General features: G+C 51.2%; 1 protein-coding gene across 1 annotated transcript in view; it reads left to right on the forward strand.

Moving 5' to 3' along the window:
• Nucleotides 1–18,472, forward strand: part of EP400 (E1A binding protein p400) — a 92,394-nt gene that overhangs the window by 19,997 nt on the left and 53,925 nt on the right. The window contains exons 5-16 of the mRNA XM_065889407.1: nucleotides 168–461; nucleotides 1,048–1,233; nucleotides 3,152–3,292; nucleotides 4,075–4,153; nucleotides 4,834–4,883; nucleotides 5,230–5,287; nucleotides 6,139–6,228; nucleotides 10,624–10,731; nucleotides 11,667–11,857; nucleotides 12,099–12,276; nucleotides 16,939–17,075; nucleotides 18,104–18,273. Coding sequence (XP_065745479.1) covers nucleotides 168–461; nucleotides 1,048–1,233; nucleotides 3,152–3,292; nucleotides 4,075–4,153; nucleotides 4,834–4,883; nucleotides 5,230–5,287; nucleotides 6,139–6,228; nucleotides 10,624–10,731; nucleotides 11,667–11,857; nucleotides 12,099–12,276; nucleotides 16,939–17,075; nucleotides 18,104–18,273 — 1,682 coding nt within the window. The remainder of the gene's footprint in view (nucleotides 1–167; nucleotides 462–1,047; nucleotides 1,234–3,151; nucleotides 3,293–4,074; nucleotides 4,154–4,833; nucleotides 4,884–5,229; nucleotides 5,288–6,138; nucleotides 6,229–10,623; nucleotides 10,732–11,666; nucleotides 11,858–12,098; nucleotides 12,277–16,938; nucleotides 17,076–18,103; nucleotides 18,274–18,472) is intronic.

The following is an 18,472-nucleotide window of genomic DNA, read 5'->3' on the forward strand; positions in this document are numbered from 1 at the left end:
CAGGGCTTCTTCTCTTCTGTAGACACGGTTAGTCTGCGTGGCCCTGTGGTCCGCAGTGGGCCCACTGGTCAGTCTGCGCTGCTGGGGAGAGGGAGGGGCGTTGCACAGGGGCCTCCAGCCAGCCTGTGGGTTCCGGGCACGGCACTGAGCCCTGTTTTCCCTGCCAGACGGCGGCACCACCCAGACCGCCCATGGACCCCGCCCAGCCCTGCCCGCGGCCCCTGCCCTCCGCCTCCTCTGCCTCGACTGTTGTCCCCGCCAGTGGCTCAGGCCCGGGGCCTTCGCCTGCCCGGGCCTCCCCGGTGAACAGACCCTCCCCGGCAGCCAAGTCGCTGTCTCCGGTCATCGCCCGCTCCCCAGGGGCAGCCGTGTCAGCGCCCCCGAAACCACAGAGCCCCGCTCAGAATGCCGCCGCGCCCCACGACGGTTCTCAGGACAAGCTGGCAGAACAGATAGCGCTGGTAAGTGCACCTAAAGAAGCTCTTGAAAGTGCTCAGGAAGAGCTCACCGTGTACTCCAGCCTGTGGAACGCGTGTGCTTTCACTTTCTAAGGGGGCAGTAGTATAAGACGGAACACCTGATAGTAAGGTTTGTGATCCGGAGAAACCAAGATTAAAACCGCGTAGTTGGCCCTGTCCTGCCGGAGGGGCAGCTAGACTGGTGTGGAGAAGGTCTTTTCCGTGCTGGTATCAGCAGTCGGGGAGGGGGTGTGGGGTGCAGGCTGAGAGCTCAGAGCCCTCGGGAGGCTGCCCGGGCCAGTGTAGCTCACGGCCTGCTCCTAGCGAGCGTTTGCTGTTCGTTGGGCGACTGAGCAGTTATTTGCAAGTGCTCCGCCGTGAGCGCTGGCCTGGGAGCTCTGTCCTGGGTTTCCAGGATGAGGCTCCCGGGGGTCGCACGCCCTTGCCTCTGCCCTCTCGTAGAGCCTTGTTCAGCAACTCTTCTTCGCTGCTGAGACTTCCACGTAGCAGGGTCGCACTGACTGGGGTGTGCATCGGTGGCTTGCACTTAAACTGTGCCGGACGTCTTCCACCGCTGTGCTCCTTGCAGGAGAACCAGATCCATCAGCGGATAGCAGATTTAAGGAAAGAAGGCCTGTGGTCCCTCAGACGGCTGCCCAAGCTGCAGGAGGCCCCGCGGTCCAAATCGCACTGGGACTACCTGCTGGAGGAGATGCAGTGGATGGCCACAGACTTCGCCCAGGAGAGGAGGTGGAAGGTGGCCGCTGCCAAGAAGGTGGGTTTGAGACACAGGCCACCGCGGTGCCCAGGGGTCATCAAGCAGCGCCAGGGGCTTAAGTGTGCGGACGGAGGTCTCCCAGCCCCACTTTCTAAACGGTTTCTTTTTCTTCTTAGATATTTATTTATTTGGCTGTGTTGGCTCTCTAGTTGTGGCACACAGGCTCCAGAGCGCGTGGGCTCTCTAGTTGAGGTGCGCGGGCTTAGTTCCCCCACGGCATGTGGGATCTTAGTTCCCCAACCAGGGATCGAACCTGTGTCCCCTGCATTGGAAGGCGGATTCTTAAGCACTGGACCACCAGGGAAGTCCCTCTAAAGAGTTTCTGGACTTACGATGTATCTGAAGAATGTTTTGCTGCTATTTAGAAAGTAACTGCTGCGTTGCTTCATTTCTGAGGGCTGTCCCCAGTGCTCTAGCGTGGACTGCTGGGAACAGACACGGCCCTTCTGCTGCAGTTCTGTCCTGGGATTTGGGTTCTTTTTCTGGCCAGTTTTGCCCGGTAGTTGGCATCAGGATACCTGCAGCCCCCCAGATCCGGGCTGAGAGTAGGGAGGGGGAAGAGGCCAGGTGGCTGGCCGGCAGCTCGGGCACTCGTCCCGGCCCTCTGGCTCCCCGCAGCCTGCCTGCTCTGTGTTGCCTGGTCTTCCGGTCCAGCTTCTCTCCAGTTCTGGCTCAGAATTTATTACCTTCTCTCTGCTCCCAAAGTAGGCACCCAGCCCGGGGTAGGACCTCTAGGAGACGCTACTGCTCAGGTTTCTAGGGCTCTTGGGTCCCAGAGTGTAGAGCAGCTGTCCTTGCGTACGTGCAATAGCTCCAGGCCCAGCTGCTCCTTCCTCCGTCACTGTGTGTCTTTATTCCTCGGGACCTGGATGCTGCCTTCATATTTCCTATGCTCTCAGGACTGGGGATTGCTCCTGTGTGCCTGGCCTGTCCACCTCCCTCCTCTGAATTCTCCCCCTTGCTTTCCCCACGTAGTTTTGGTAGAGAGAAGCCGAGACCAAGGGGGTAACAGCAGGGTCTGAGTGTAAAGGGTCTTTAATCAGATTCATGCGTATTTAAGAAAAAAACCAGATCACTCCTTAAACATTTCCTTTTTCACGAAGGTTGATGGTCCTGAACATGTGGACGCAGGGCTGGACAGGGCAGTGGCCGGGGCCGAGGGGCAGGGATGGACGCCGAGCGGTGGGACTGAGAGGCAGCTGAGCCGGGGGCCGCGGCTGCGCGCTGTGCTGCCCCTCCTCGCGCCGCCCCTCTACCCCCGGGAGCCGGTGGCTTTGTGCGAGGGGTGCGCGCTGACCAGGACAAGGCCCTGGGAGTCCTGTGCTGGGCGGCCGCCTCGGGGGCATCCGAGAGCTGAGGGGCTGGCAGCTCCACTGCACTCGGGGCTCAGGACGTGTCCCTTTCTGAGTTACTTCTCTGCACCTTTTGGAGGTACAGCTGGTGAGGAGGTAAAGAGTAGAGATTCTGGAAAGCGGTTTGGCAATTTAAAGCAAAAGCCTTAAAAAATGTGAATTATCCCAACCCAACTTTTTTAATCCTAGGAGTTAAATTTGGCTGCATTCACGCAGTGGAAATGATACGTATTAAAAATGATTTTGATCTGTGTTGATTGATGGAAAGATGTTCCCCATATTAAAGGGGGAAAGGACGATTGTAGCACAGTGTGATATTCCATTTTGGAGAAAAATGCGTGTATTTGGTAAAACAACACTTGTAGGAAAGTCAGGCAGACCGTTGGTGGTGGTTTGCACTGGAATCAGCATTTGTCCCACGCGCCCTTAGAGCAGGTGCGGGTGTGTCTCTCTGGATTATATGTAGTTACGGGCTGAGAAGATTTTAAAGAAACGTTATGTATCTTTTTTCTGATAGCATGACACAGCGCACAACGTAAAATTCTTGGACTTTCATTTACTAGCTTGTCAGAACTGTAGTGCGTCATCACGAAGAGAAGCAGCTTCGGGAGGAGCGGGGAAGGAGAGAAGAACAGAACCGATTGAGACGAATAGCTGCGTCAACTGCTAGAGAAATAGAATATTTTTGGTCAAATATTGAACAGGTAAATTCTGAGATTTTGATGGGCTCCTGGGAGCACAGACTGTGTCGGGGTTGCTGAGGCGGCCTTCTGAGCCCAGCCTGCCTGTGCCATGGGGAAATCCCACAGGTGGAGCCTGTGGCGTCATTTGGAAAGGCGGGTGCCCGCACTTCCTGGGCACCTCTGGGCTGTTGGCTCATCAGGAGACCTGGTTCTGCCTCTGTGTTTCTCTTTGTGCATCGAAATCCCCATCAGCCGTGGCCTGCGCGCTCTGTGGTGTCTGGGAGCCTTCCTGAGGGGCCCTTCCTGTAGTTCTGTTTAGTATTGGCGCAGGTCACTAAAGGCTGCTTAGTTCCAGAGTGGCTTGCTCTGTCTCTCGCTTCCTTTTTGTAAAAATTCTCTTCTTACCGTCTGACAGAATTTGGGCAGGATGCAGTGGACACAAAATAATGAAAGAGTACCAAACTGAGTATTTCTCTTTGAACAGCGTGGGGGGTTAGGGCTGCCGACCCTACATGCAGCTGAAACTCTGCACACCGCTCGTCGTCTGTCTGCATCTGCATCTGCGGTCCCGTGGCTGGGGGTAGCTAGCCGCGGACCGTGCAGCTCTGTAGGATTTACTACCGGAAAACATCTGAGTACCGGTGGACCTGCACAGTTCAAATCCGCGCTGTCCAGGGGTCAGCTCTAATCTGAATGGGGTCGGGACGGCTGTGCTTTGGCCTCCATGCGTGAGTTTAATGTTTTCACATATAGAACTTGCATTTCTTAGTAACATGCTTATTTATTTAACTCTTTGCTTTTAGGTTGTGGAAATAAAACTACAAGTAGAATTAGAAGAAAAAAGGAAGAAGGCTTTAAATTTCCAGAAAGTTTCCCGGAAAGGTATGATTACTTTTTAAAAAGCCTTCCCCTTTTGCGGGCTGTGTTTGCTCGATTCTCTGCTCACCGTCACCTTGTGACATCGTGGCTTTCCGTGGAGCCTCCCCCGCGAGGCTGTTTCCTCAGCAGCCTGGTCCTGGCATTTCAGTTCTTCTGAGATTCACTAGTATGAGTCAGTAAGCCCCAGGGTGACCAACTTTGGGGGGCTGTAGGGATTGAGGTTCTGAGCCTGTCCCCTGTGTCCCCGGAGAGTGAGATGAACTCCCCCGGCTTTGCCCCCCGCCCCTCCGCGGTCCCCGTGTCTAGGCGTCGTGCTGATCCCACAGTGCTCAGCAGAAGCTACCCCATCACTGGAAACCTGGGGAGGGGGCGGGGAGGTTCCTCCCTTTTACTGATGAGGAAACTGAGGTGAAGGAAGTGGTCCCTGTTGAAAGTCACGGAGCGCTAAGATCATGCAAGTCATGAGCGAGAAGCTTTGCCAGGTTGGAGACTAGGTTCCTGCTGAAGCCGAGAGCGGGCGTGGTGGTGTGGCTGTGCCACCCTGCGTCGCAGGGGGGCGGTGGGACCCGCCTTGCTGTCCTCTGCTCTCCTTGGGGGGCGGGCACAGGTGCCCATGGTCGTGTGAGGAGCATCACCTCCTCCACTGCCTTAGTGAAAGCGAATCGCGTTATCTGTCTCTTTAGGTAAAGAGTCGAGATCTACAGGGCTTGATGCGTTACGGGAAAACTTTGTGGTGAGTTCGGGACTGTCGTGTCGCTGTGCGAGGGGTTGTCTGTCTGCAGGAAGTCGTAGGCATGAATAGCGTTCTCTCTCGCTGGAGAGCAGTCCCCCTTGGGCCTACAGCTGGTTCTTTCCAGCTTCAGGCTCACCTGGGTGTTAACCTTGGTGGTTTGGGAAGAGCAGGCGTGGGTTTCGTCTTGCTTCCCCGCAGCCTCCTCCCCACCTTTGCGGTGTCTGCCGTGGACACGCCTGGCACGGCCTCCCAGGTCCTCCCGGGTGCATGCTGACTGCAGTTCTGCTCTGGGTTCTCATTCTGTGTTTTCAGATCTCACGCTTACGATTTGTGTTCTGTGTCACAGGATTCGGGGATACCTGGAAGAAAAAGAAAAGCAAGCACATCTTTAACCGATGATGAAGGTCTGTCCCCCTGGTGCTTTGGCTGTCTGCAGGGCTCTCTGAACGTGCAGCTGGAGAGCTCACTCTCCAGGTGCTGCCAGGGCGTCGAGGGCCGCCTGGACCACGAGAGTCCGGTGGCTCAGTGGCTTATGCTCTTGGGGGCCGGGGGCCTTGGTGGATGGTGGGGTTTTGCAGTGGAGAGACAAGGAGTTGGACTGTGGAGGAGGGAAGGTGTCGGACCGTGTGCGTGCGTGCGCACGCGTGTGCCTTTTGTCGGTAGGGAGGAGAGGCCGTGCGTGTTGGGGGCAGGAGTCAGCGGGAGGGAAGGCGTGCCGTGGTGAGGGCTCAGCTCAGATGGAGAGGTGGCCCGAGGGCGGGTGGGGCTCTGCCATGGGTGCTGGTGGACTCTTGGCCACCAGGAGCCGGCTGTGGGGTTGCAGGGCTGGAGCTGCCGGACAGGAGCTGAGCTCGGGGAATCCTCAGCTGGGCAGGGGCTGGGGCCTCTGAAATGGGCGATGATGAATTCATAGTGACACCGAACAACGTGCTTGTGGGTCTTTCTGTAGTGGGCTCTGCAGGTGGACAGGAAGTTCCACATTGCTCCCTGTTTTGGCCTGAGTAGGTCTGTCATGTGATGAAAACCGGCCTCTGTTTCACACTGTGAAATGGAAGAGAAAGTATAAAGTATGGTCCCTTGTTTTTTGCTTACTTAATAAACTATCACTTCCAGATTTAACCTGAGAAATTAGGACTTAGTTTTCACTTCTCTAATGGCTGTGCATGACAGTTTTGGAGCCTTGTAGCGTTTCATGAGTAATTGCGAGGAAGATGCCGTGGGGTCTCTCGCTGACATTTGATGGTGGCCATTCCAGTGGAAGACGAGGAGGAGACGATTGCAGAGGAAGAGGCGCTGGAGGGGGCTGCGGACCACCAGGCGGAGCTGTTGGAGTTAGCCAGAGAAGGTGGGCTCCGAGCGGCTTCCTGTGATGCTCTATTAAACATTTATTGAAACACACACGTAAGGTATGAAAACCGCAATAGGTTGCATGCGGTGTAAGCGGCCACGCCGCCCAGTGTAGGAGAGAGCGCCATTCTGCCTCTGCCCTTGTCCCAGCGGGTGACTGCGGCCTGGATCTTGGCGTTCATCATTCCTTCCACTCAGTTTCCCCCTCCCCCTGCGTGAATCCTGAACGTACCGCTTTGTTTGGGTCTTAGAACTTGGTATAAGCGGAATCACTCTGGACGCTCACCCACTGGCCTTTCTCAGTTCCGTTTCCGAGTTTCGTCCTCGTGGAGGTGTGTTGCTACGGAAGCAGTGCCCGCGGCTGAATGGTGGTCTGTGTGCATGTGTCACGGGTTAGCGGTTGTGCTGTTGGCGGGCAGTTCGGCGGTTTCCCTGCGCTCGTCCTCGCAGGCGGCGCTGCCTGCAGCACTCTCGTGTGTCCTGTGCGCACATGCTCGGGCGTCTGTGCTCAGAGCAGGGGGGCCGGCTTGCGGGGCGTGCACACACGAGGCGGCGCCCCGCCGTGGTTGGAGTGCTGGGCCGGGCCCTGCATCCCAGGAGTGCCTGGTGGTGTCCGCCTGTGGTGGGGGAGCGTGAGCCACGAGGCGCAGCGTCTTCTCACAGCTGTCCTCGCCCACTTGGTTTTGGGTTTTCTCTTCTGTACTGACTCTGGGTGTTCTTCCTGTGTTCTGGACACGTTGCCTTGTCAGTGACGTGTGTCCTAGTAACCTTTTTCCAGTCTGGGGTGGGTCTTCCTTCTCTTTATGGTGCCTTTTGAGGAACAGGTGTTCTTAATTTTAGTGTAGTTGGGTTTGTCCGTGTTGTTTAAAAGAAGTTTTTTTAACCTCAGGATCAAAAGGATGTCTTTGTGCATCGTCTAAAAATTTTTGTCTTACGCTCGTATGGATGTTTGTAATCCACCAAGAATCACTTTTGTCTCTAGTGTGAAATAAGAGTGCAGTTTCTTTTTTTTTCCCCAAATGGTTAACTAACTCTCCCCGTGCCACTTGAAAAGGCCATCGTTCCTCAGTGATGCTCAGTGCCGGCTCACGTGTTAGTCACGTTTTCCTGATACGCACGGCTCTTTCTGGGACCTTCACTGTTTTACTGGTCAGTTTGTACCAATACCACACTCCCTTGATTACTCTAGCCTTATAATAATTCTTGAGGCGTAGCTAGGTCAGTCCTTCTGCCTTATTCTTTTTTAGGAGAGCTTTGACTAATTTGGGTCTATTTTAGATACAGCTCAGTATCAGTTTATCAAGTTTCAGAGAAAAACTGCTTGGGGATTTTGATTCAAATGTGGTTGAATTAGTGGGTGTTTGGTGAGAATTGCATCTCTATGAAGAGCTTTTCCAACCTATGATCGAAGTAGCCTCTCCGTTTACTTAGATCTCCTTTAATAGCTTCCGCTAACATTTTATGGTTGCATATTTTTATTAGATTTATTTCTAGGTGCATTATATTTTTTGAAGTTGTAGTCAGTGTTTTTTTGTTTTTTTTTTTTTTTGTGGCGATATGCAGGCCTCTCACTGTTGTGGCCTCTCCCGTTGCGGAGCACAGGCTCCGGACGCGCAGGCTCAGCGGCCATGGCTCACGGGCCCAGCCGCTCCGGGGCATGTGGGATCTTCCCGGACCGGGGCACGAACCCGTGTCCCCTGCATCGGCAGGTGGACTCTCAACCACTGCGCCACCAGGGAAGCCCCAGTGTTTTTTTTTTAAGAATACGTTTTAATTTGTTGCTGGTCTGTAGAAATGCAGTTGATTTTTATTTACTGATCTTAAATCCAGCAGCTGTGCTAAATTCTCACATTACTTGTGTGTATACCACCTCTTCATCTCTGAAGAATAACAGTTTTTTCTTTATAATCCTGGTCCTTCTATTACCGTTCCTTGCAATAAAGTGTAGAAATAGAGGTGCTGATGGTGGGCACCTTTGGCTTGTTCTTTTTTTTTTTTTTGGATACACCACACAGCTTGTGGGATCTTTAGTTCCCCGACCAGGGATTGCACCCGGGCCCTCAGCAGTGAAAGCATGTGGAGTCCTCACTACTGGACCGCCAGGGGATTTCCCGGCCTTCGGCTTGTTCTTGATTTGAGAGGGACATTTTCACCCGGAAAGGCAGTAGCTTGTGGTGGTTGGTCACGACTGCTTGGTTCAAATCCAGTGTTCTGTTTTATCTCTTCTCTTAGCCTTTGAGCTACACCTTGTCTTGCATTCTTGTTGCAGGCCTTTCTGATTCTTGTGTGCATCCCTGACTTGGTAGAGTCTGTGTTAACTTGGAGCTACTCTACCCCTTCCTGTAGGGCAGGGATTGGGAGCAGCCCGGCCGGGTGCTTCTGGCTCGGGTCTCACGGAAATGCGGCCGTCAGCAGGCCCAGCCTCCGGTCCACCCCAGCTGGCCCCCTAGCTGGCCGGGTGGATGGTTGTTGGCAGGTGAGCCCAGTCCCCCTACACAGGGACTTCTCCGGGTGGCTGTTCGAGCGTCCTCAGGACCCGGTGGCACGGTGGCTGGTGTCCCACAGCAGGCGATCACCCTGGTTATCCCTGGCCACTCAGGGGAACTGACCAGGCTGTGACCGCAGGGAGCCGTGTCACCGGGGCACATCTTCGTCCATTCACTGGGGTGCCTCTTCCTGGTCGGGTCTCCTCTCGTGCCCCTCGTGAACCTTTCAGCACTTTCTTTATGTAGATGTTGTGAATTTTTTAAAACCTAAATTCTAAGTATTTACTTTCTATCTAAAGAAGTATAGAAATACTTTCTGTCTAAAGAGAATCTTCTTTCCCATTTTATCTTCAAACTAGTTTATACGTGTGAAGGCTGTTGATTCCTGTGAGTTGTTTGTTCCAAGACACCTTACGAATTATCTTATTCTTGCGGTAGTTTTTCAGTTGTTTCTGCTCTTTTTCTTTTTTTCCTACTTTGATAGCCATTATATGATGTATATGTACATTTCCCTACATTTTGTTATGAAAACATGCAAACAGAAAAGTTGAAGAACCTTATTACGAACGCCCATACACCCGCCACCTCCCTTCCACAGTTGGTCTTCGCTTTATCACGTATCTACCTATCAGCCCCATATGACGAATAGTTTAAATCATGAGCAAGTGAAGTCACTGGATTATAAGTCTTAAACGAAGAGAGCCCTCAATACTGTTCTTCTGGGGTACTTCTCTGTGGCGTTGGTTACTTTGACCACAGATTTTATGGACATACGGTGTACGTGCAGAAAGGCTTATGTATCACAGGTACACAGCTCACAGCGTTCGTTGCCTTGTTATATATAACACCCAGTGGAACTGTGTTTGAATACAAACCTGGGTCCAAGTTTCCGATTACTCCCCTGGACAGACCCATGGAGTGGGAAATAGTGACGTCAGAGGGCATGAAATTTAAAGCTCTTCAGCTTTTCATACTGGTTTCCAGAAAAGTTAAGCCGTTTATACCATCACCCGCAGTGTTGAGACTGTTCGATTTGTTATGTTCATCCAGCATTCCGGTTTTAAGGTGGTTGCCATGCAGTGGGGGATACACGGCGCACTGGTTTCTGGAGGTGCTCAGTTAAAGAGATACTTTATGAGCCCTTTAGAGTATTTTGTGTGTGAGACAGCTCCATATCCCTCTCCCATTGGGCTTTCGTGTGGTGGGCTGTTTGATCAATTAGGGTGAGCTCTTTATACAAAAAGTCTATAGCAATATTTTATCATCTTTTTTGAACATTTTTTGTTTCATTTTTGACTTTTACTTGATGTTTCGTATTTTTATGTATCATCTCCACTGATTATTTCTATCAGTGGTAGTTTTATATTTTCGTTTATTAATCTGTAGATTTTACTGTACATTTATTAAGATCATTTCAGGAGTATTTGTTCCTTTATGAATAAAAGTTGAGTTTCTTCATTTCAAAGATTCTCATCTTTATAAAGAAAAGGTCGTATATCTTGTATCAGTAACGGGCAATCATTATTAGTTTTTGGAAAAAAACAAATGTGCTTTTAAAAAATACATACATTTCCCAAGGAATTAATTTAAAGCTAGGAAAAGGAATATACGTCTGACCCCTGAACAGCACGGGTGTGAACTGCGCAGGTCCACTTACTTACACGTGGATTTTTTCCAATAGTAAACACTACAGTGGTACACGATCCACGGTGGGTCGGGTGTGGAGGAACCTCGTACAAGGAGAGCAGACTAAGTTACACTCGGGTTTTCCACTGCAGGGTCGGCAACGCTAACCCCGGAGTTGTTCAAGGTCAACTGTATATGAAAGGGCCCTTCTCCTGACTGTGTTTTCTTCCCTGCTGACACTATTGGTGTAAAATAATCTTTCTTCCTACAATCCTTTCCAGCTGAATTGCCCTTAATTGATTTGATGAAGTTGTATGAAGGTGCCTTTCTGCCGAATTTCCAGTGGCCCCAACCTAAACCTGACAGTGAAGAGACAAGTGAAGACGAAGGTCTGTTTTAACATCTTGGAAGAATTCAGCTTTGAAAACAAAAGCCAGAATACTTAACAGAGGAAGGGTGCTTAAAACAGAGTTTCAGAATTACCTTCACTTCTTTCAGTCTGATAAAAAGTTGAAAATATATTTAATATGAAAGTTTATATTAATAGTTTCATTAAATTCTGTGCTTTTTATTTTTATTGGTTAACTTGGCATAATTATCAGAGTACTTGATCAAGTTGTGGACAATGTAGAAATACTCTTCTCCAGATTTATACACATTTTACGGGCCTAGGTTTTATCATTTATCCAGGCTGTGCTGTGTTTGTTTAATTTAACACACCCAGTTTAAGGACTTTACTTGACTTTTATTGGAGTTCCAAGGAGGTACACAGACTACGCCCCGGAAGAGTCCACGTGTTGTTTTCATCCCCCCTGTTCTGGTCCATAGACGTGGCTGTCTGCGGGGGGCAGCAAGGGAGGGGCCCAGAAGATTCTGCGGGGAGGCCAGGGCTCGCCGGACCCCACGCTGCAGCAGGACTCCAGGGGGGGCCGGTGGCCCCCTTGCTTGCCCAAACTAGGATGCTTCTGATCCTTCCATTCTTGGTGGTGGAGGGCAGTCACTAAACCCTTAGATGGCTGTAAATCTCTGGGTGATACTAGCTCCTGTTGCTGCACAGACATTTTCGAACTTCACCCAAGGGCCTTCCAGAGCCGTCCTACAAACTCCATAAGAGTTCGTACCTGTCTATCTGGATACATTGTTAACTATCTAAAGTGGATTAAAAACAAAAATTTGCTGCTCAGTTCTGTCTTTGAAGTGTTTGGGTTCTAGCAACTCCCTTTCTTTTTTCTCTTCTCTCTCTTTTTTTTGTCATGTTAAGTGGCCTCATAATACTATCACAGCCTCTCAAACCTCACAAATCCCGTTTTTCCATTGATCACAGACATGGAAGACTGCTCAGGTGACCGGGAGAGCCGGAAGGGTGTGGTTCTCATCGACTCGCTGTTCATCATGGACCAGTTTAAAGCCACAGAGAGAGTGGTTGTCGGGAAGCCTCACACAAAGGACATCGCGGAAGTGACCGCTGTGGCCGAAGCCATCCTGCCCAAGGGCAGCGCTCGGATCAGCACCGCGGTGAGCCGCTGTGCCCTGTGTGAGGGATGGTGTCTCTGTTAAGGGGAAAAGCTACCTCCCTCCAAATGAGCTCTTTATCCCAACGGCAGAAGTTGTCAGGAAAAACAATTAAGGATCTTTCTTTTCCTGTTACCTGTAAATCATCTTTGTGGCTTTCCAGTAGGCTTATCGTATGACTGATCTGGCAACAGTTGTAATGGTTGTTCTGAGATGTGCCTGTTGGGCCCGTCTGCCCCTGCAGGTGAAGTTGAACGCTCCGGCTCTTCTGTACGGCGCCCTCAGAGACTACCAGAAGATTGGCCTGGACTGGCTGGCCAAGCTCTACCGGAAGAACCTCAATGGCGTATTGGCAGATGAAGCTGGGCTTGGTAAAACAGTGCAGATCATTGCTTTTTTTGCCCACCTAGCCTGTAACGAAGGTAAGAGCTTGTTGTTTTTTGAACAGTTCGTATTTGCTGAAACTGAACCGTAGGCAGTGCATCTGGCGTGAGGGTGGGGAGAGGCCTTTATTCTCTGCTCCTTTGTTCCGTGCTCTGGTCCAGACTCAGAGAACTGGGCTCAGAGGCACTCATCACTGGAACAAACAAAGCACTCGTTCACAACAAACACTAGATCGAGTAACTCACCATTTTTCAAAGTCTAACGTAACATAAGACCCAGCAGGCTGTGTGACTGGGGCTTTGTGACTTCCAGGCCGCAGGGCCTCTGCGCTACTTCACGTCGGCATGAGTCCTCATGGCCGGGCTCTCCCCTCGGGCTGCCCGTGGGCCGGCGGGTGCGCGTCCCCCGTGGCGTGATTGGTCGCCCTGCCGAGGCCCATCGGCGTCTTCCCTGTGCTGTGGCGCAGGCCCTCCTGTCTCTCTGCTGGATCCCGCCACCCCTGGAGCCTTGTGAGGGCTCGGCGTCTGTGTAGCAGCAGAGGGACGGGGTGCCCGCACTCCGCAGCAGGCCGTGCCCTGGCCCCGGACGTCTGCCTCCTCACCCCTCGGCTCTTCCAGCTCGCACGGACGTTCAGCCTTCGGCCCCCGTTCACTGCCCTCCGCTTGGCTGTGGGCCTGGCGCCCGCCTGCTCCCCGCCTGTGCTGTGGGGCTGTGGGGCTGTGGACGAGCCTGTGTGCGTGTCTCTAACACGGGACAGGGGCTTATAGGCTTCCTCTCGCAAGGGAAGTGTCCCGTAGCACCGGGGGTAGGGGAGCAGGAACCTCACGTTCCAGCACTTAGCCAGCTCCCGAGGAAGCACGGGCCATCACCTTCATCTCCGTGTCACAGCTTCAGTAGCAGGGAGGGGCCCCTCGAGTTTAGGGGGAGTTGGCACCCTGAGTAGGCTGGATGGAGACTCCTTCAGCCCTGGGATCGTTTCTTCCTCCCCGGCCCCTCTAACTTCTTTCACAGTTACCTTAACGTCTTTAGTAAATAACTCTTCTTTGCCCTTGGTCTTGAAAGCTTACTTGATCTTACCTTTAGTACAAATGGATCAACTTTGAGGCCTTATTTCCTTGTGCTAGTATGTTTGTTTTTGACCCAGTACCACAAAGTGTCCAATGTAGTACTTTAAAATGAGTTTTTATATATATAGTTATCTCAAGATAGAAGAGCTACCTTGTCTTACTAGTTTATTGTTTAGTTGAAAAAAGTGTTCATTATTGTATTTATAATAGTAAGAACTTGGAAGCAGTGTACACTTCCAAAAGTAGGGGATTTTATTTCATCGGTTGAACAAACAAATGGATCAGTTATTCATTCCGTAGGTGCTTACCCAGCACCTACCTGGTCCCAGGCACTGTTGTAGGCACCGGGGGTGCAGCTGTGAGCAGAGCAAAGCCCCCCCCGCCCCCCCCACCTGTGAGGCTCACAGCAGGCACAGCGAATAAGGATTCCACACGTGGGAAGCAGACGTTGCCATTGTGTGTGGTGTGCTCGGCACAGCCCGTGAGCAGAGGCCTGAGAAAGCTGTGGCCACCAGGATCGAGGGGCTTGGGAACATGGGGTGGTGGGTGCAGAGGCCGAAGGGGTTGCCGGTGTGTCCACGGGACAGTGCTGAGGCTGGTGCGGAGGCCAGAGGGTGCAGAGCCAGGAAGGCCGCCGGCCGGCCAGGTGAGGGCCTTGCAGGCTGCGCAGGGTCTGGCTCTTCCTGGTTAGAGGTCTGTGTTAGTGCGGGTGTCGGAGGGGTCACTGGACCTCCTTGGTGCTGGGAACAGACTCAGAGGGCCAGCTGTTGGGAAGCTTGCCGCCCTGGGGGAGAGGCAGGGGCCTGGCAGGGCCTGGGGGGCCTGAAGGGAGGGCGGGCAGGCGTGTGCCTCCCGCTCCGCTTCCGCACAGGACAGGCCGAGTGGGGCCTGCCTGGGACCTGGCTCCCCTGCCTGCCCCCGCCCCCTGGGGCCCAGTGTCCTTGGCCTCCTCCTCACTGTGGGACCGTAAAGTTGGAGTTCACCGGTTCCTCAAGAGCAGAGGGCTCACTCCAAGAGACTCTGAGCGAGGGGGTTCTGGTAAGTTCACAGTTGGAATCCCTCACAAACTCACCACTTCTTTCTTTCTAAAGTAAAACAACCAACAGTCTGTAGCTGTCCACCTGCTTCCATCCCCAGTGGTGACCCCTCGGGGCAGTCTGCTGTGTGTCCTGCCTTGCTTCGCCCAAGTGTCAACAGACATCCTCACAAACACATATATAGACACTTGTCCCTCCTCTCCAGAAATGGAACAGTGTACTAAATGCTAGTGAAAAAAAACAAACTTGTTTTTCACTGGAGGGGGGAAGGCACTTGGGCTTGATTTACATTTCCCTGCTCACGAGGTCATGCCCTTCAGAGAGTTTGTCGTCTGCTTGTATTTTTCCCTTTGTGAAATTTCTTTTTTCTTTCTCTTTTTTTTTGGCTGCACCACGCAGCTTGTGGGATCTCGGTTCCCTGACCAGGGATCGAAACCAGGCCCTCCGCAGTGGAGGCACGGAGTCCTGACCACTGGGCCGCCAGGGAAGTCCCATCCTTTGTAGAATTTCTTTTCACTTCCTTATTCATTTTCCTCTTAGGTGGTTTTATTTTAGTTGAAGTATAGTTGATTTATATTATTGTGTTAGCTCCAGGTGCACAGCAAAGTGATTCAGTGTTTTATATATATATATTTTCAGGTTATTTTCCATTATAGGTTATTACAAGATGTTGAATATAGTTCCCTGTGCTGTAGTAAATCCTTACTGCTTGTCGATTTTTTTTTTTCTTAAATTTATTTTTGGTTGCGTTGGGTCTTCATTGCCGCATGCAGGCTTTTCTCTAGTTGCGGTGAGCGGGGGCCACTCATTGCGGTGGCCTCTCTCGTTGCAGAGCACAGGCTCCAGGCGTGCAGGCTTCAGTAGTTGTGGCTCGCGGGCTCTAGAGCACAGACCCGGCAGCCGTGGCGCATGGGCTTAGTTTCTCCGCGACATGTAGGATCCTCCCACACCAGGGCTCGAACCCGCGTCCCCTGCATTGGCAGGCAGACTCTCAACCACTGTGCCACCAGGGAAGCCCTGCTTATCGATTTTATGTATAGTAGTTTGTATCTGTTAATCCCATACTCCTAATTTTCCTTTGGTAACCATAAGTTGTTGTTTTTTTGTCTGTGTCTGTGAATCTTTTTTGTTTTGTAAATGGGTTCAGTTGTATTATTTTTTAGGTTCCACATATAAGTGTTAACATGATACCTGTCTCTCTCTGACTGACTTCACTCAGTATGATCATCTCTGGGTCCACCCGTGTTGCTGCAGATGGCGTTATTTCATTCTTTTTTATGTCTGAGTAGTATTCGTGTGTGTGTGTGTGTGTGTGTGTGTGTGTGTGTGTGTGTGTGTGTGTGTACACCACATCTTCTTTATCCGTTCCTCTGTTGATGGACATTCAGGTTGTTTCCACGTCTTGGCTATTGTGAATAGTGCTGCTGTGACCACTGGGTGCATGTATCTTTTCTAATTAGAGTTTTCTCTGGATATATGCCCATGGGCGGGATTGCTGGATGATATGGCAACTCTAATTTTAGTTTTTGAGGAATCTCCATACTGTTCTCCATAGTGGCTGCACCAACTTACATTCCCACCAACAGTGTAGGAGGGTTCCCTTCTCTCCACACCCTCTGCAGCGTTTACTGCTTGTAGACTTTTTGACGGTGGCCATTCTGACCGGTATGAGGTGATATCTCACTGTAGTTTTGATCTGCATTTCTCTGATAATTAGCGATGTTGAGCATCTTTTCATGTGCCTCTTAGCCATCTGTGTCTTTTTTGGAGCAATGTCTGTTTAGGTCTTCTGCCCAATTTTTGATTGAGGTGTTTGTTTTTTCAATATTGAGTTTTATGAACTGTTTGTATATTTTGGATGTTAAACCCTTGTCAACTGTATTGTTTGCAAATATTTTCTCCCATTTTGGGTGGTTCTTTTTAAGGATCAGTAGTAATAACACTTTGCTTATGAGCTGTAATGGCTATAGATGTGTGTGTTACAGATATTTTTTCCAAGCCTGCCATTTCTGACTTTTAACTTGGTTTATGTTTATTTGTAGCACAGAAGTTGAAATTTATGTATGTATTGCCCAGAAATTTAAGAAACGCTTACTTTTCCAAAGAATGCAGTGAAACCGTGTGCTTTGGGCTGGGTTGGGATGGGTTTGGGTGTGTTCTGACTGGCGGCTGGGGACCGTGGCGAGCGTGAGTGTTGGACCAGCGCCTGTAGCATGGGGCTGCCAGCGGGCCGTGCTGGCCGCGGGGCTCGAGGCTGAGGATCTTCCTTTCTGAGCATTGTTCGCTGTAGACGGGAGTCCTTCCCCTGCTTACGTTAAGGGGTCATGTTTGAATGCGCTCTCATTTTACTGGCTGCTCACTCATTCGGTTCCTCTCTGTTGAGTGCGTCCGGCCTTGGCCCTGGGGGCAGGGCAGCGGCCCGTCCTGATGGTGGCGGCTGCGCTGTAGGGCGGGCAGGGACACCCCCGCGTCCCAGTGATGTCTGCTCTAGTCGCGCCCTGGCCTCACGCACACCTGCTGACCGGGCACAGCGCCGGGGACCTGCCCCGGACAGATGGTTTTTGTTACAGAGGGCATTTGTATGTCTCCTGTGTAGGCAACTGGGGCCCTCATCTTGTCGTTGTGAGGGGCTGTAACATCCTCAAGTGGGAGCTCGAACTGAAGCGCTGGTGTCCGGGGCTCAAAACGCTCTTGTATGTTGGCAGCCATAGAGAACTCAAGGCAAAGAGACAGGTATGTTAGTTTAAACTTGAAATAGAACTAAACAGAAAACATCTTACTTTCTATAGAAGACACATTTCAAAGTGTCAAAGCATGCTTGTTAGTGTAATTACTGTCAGTCACTCGTTTACGAGATACGAGACCTTCTAGTTGTCTGGGCTTAGAGCCCCCCTGAAGCATAGACTACACTCAGGAAACCGGCCATTCCATACAGGGCTTGTGTTCACCTCCCAGGAAGTGAGGGAACTTCCCCCAGAGCTCGGATGGTCTCTGGAGGTGCTGTCATCCTTTTAAACTGTAGACCTGTTGGTTATCACGGGCAGAAATGAGAAATTGTGATGCATCCTGAGTTCTGAATTACAGATCGTAAAATAATTCCCATGGATGTGTTTATTAGGAATATGTGTGACAAACAGATGAGCTTCTGAAATAACTCTGGACTCTTATTTTTCTATTTTCTGCCCAGTAGTTTCTAGTACTAGATTCTAAGTAAAAGTATGTTACAGGTCACAGTTTTTCATCGGAGAGAAAATTTTGGCTTATGGTTAGACTCTACTGTGTTGAGTAATATTTACTTAAAAAGCGAGTACTTTGAGGGGTCTTTTCTTTTTTCCTTTTTTTTTTTTTTTTTTTTAACTCTCTGGTAATTAATTTGCTTTTTAATAGCTTGGAACGTAGTCAGCTGCAGCATAGATGCTCACATTTCCTGTCGTCTTCTGAATACGGGTTCCATCACTAAGATGATGGACTATGAACGCGAGCCCCATTTCTGGGTGCTGTGTGCTGATCTGTTTTCCAAAAGCAATTGTTCATGCCTCGAAAGCAGTTTCTTAATTTGTCCACACAAGTGCTTAGCCTCCTAAAGAAAAAGATCATAAAAACATAAACAGCTGTTTTCTGTGTGATGAGAGAGCAGGTTACCAAGGAAAAGGAGGGGTGACGGCGGTGGGGCAGGTTAGGTGGGTAGTGAGCGCGCACGGAAGTCCTCTCCGGGCCGCTTGTTCCTGCGCAGACAGTGAGGCCTGGCTTCTGTGCTGCAGGGGTGGGCAGAGCCCAACCGCATCAACGTCTGCATCACGTCCTACAAGCAGTTCTTCAAGGGCTACGCGTCCTTCACACGGGTGCGCTGGAAGTGCCTGGTCATCGACGAGATGCAGCGTGTGAAGGGCATGACCGAGAGGCACTGGGAGGCCGTGTTCACCCTGCAGAGGTCTGGCCACCCCTCTCCGCGTGCCGTGTGCTGGGTATTGTTGATGTAAAGGTTCTTGGGAGGGACTGTAGGAAGCTGCAGACTCCCAGGATGGCCTTTCAGCTTCAAGGGCTCCCCTCACTGAAGGCGCTCATTTAAGTCAGTCCGTTCCTCAAGACGTGTGTGTGTGTGTGTGTGTGTGTGTGTGTGTGTGTGTGCG

Source organism: Phocoena phocoena, chromosome 13 (genome assembly GCF_963924675.1).
Source record: "Phocoena phocoena chromosome 13, mPhoPho1.1, whole genome shotgun sequence".
In the NCBI taxonomy this organism is placed as follows: domain Eukaryota; kingdom Metazoa; phylum Chordata; class Mammalia; order Artiodactyla; family Phocoenidae; genus Phocoena; species Phocoena phocoena.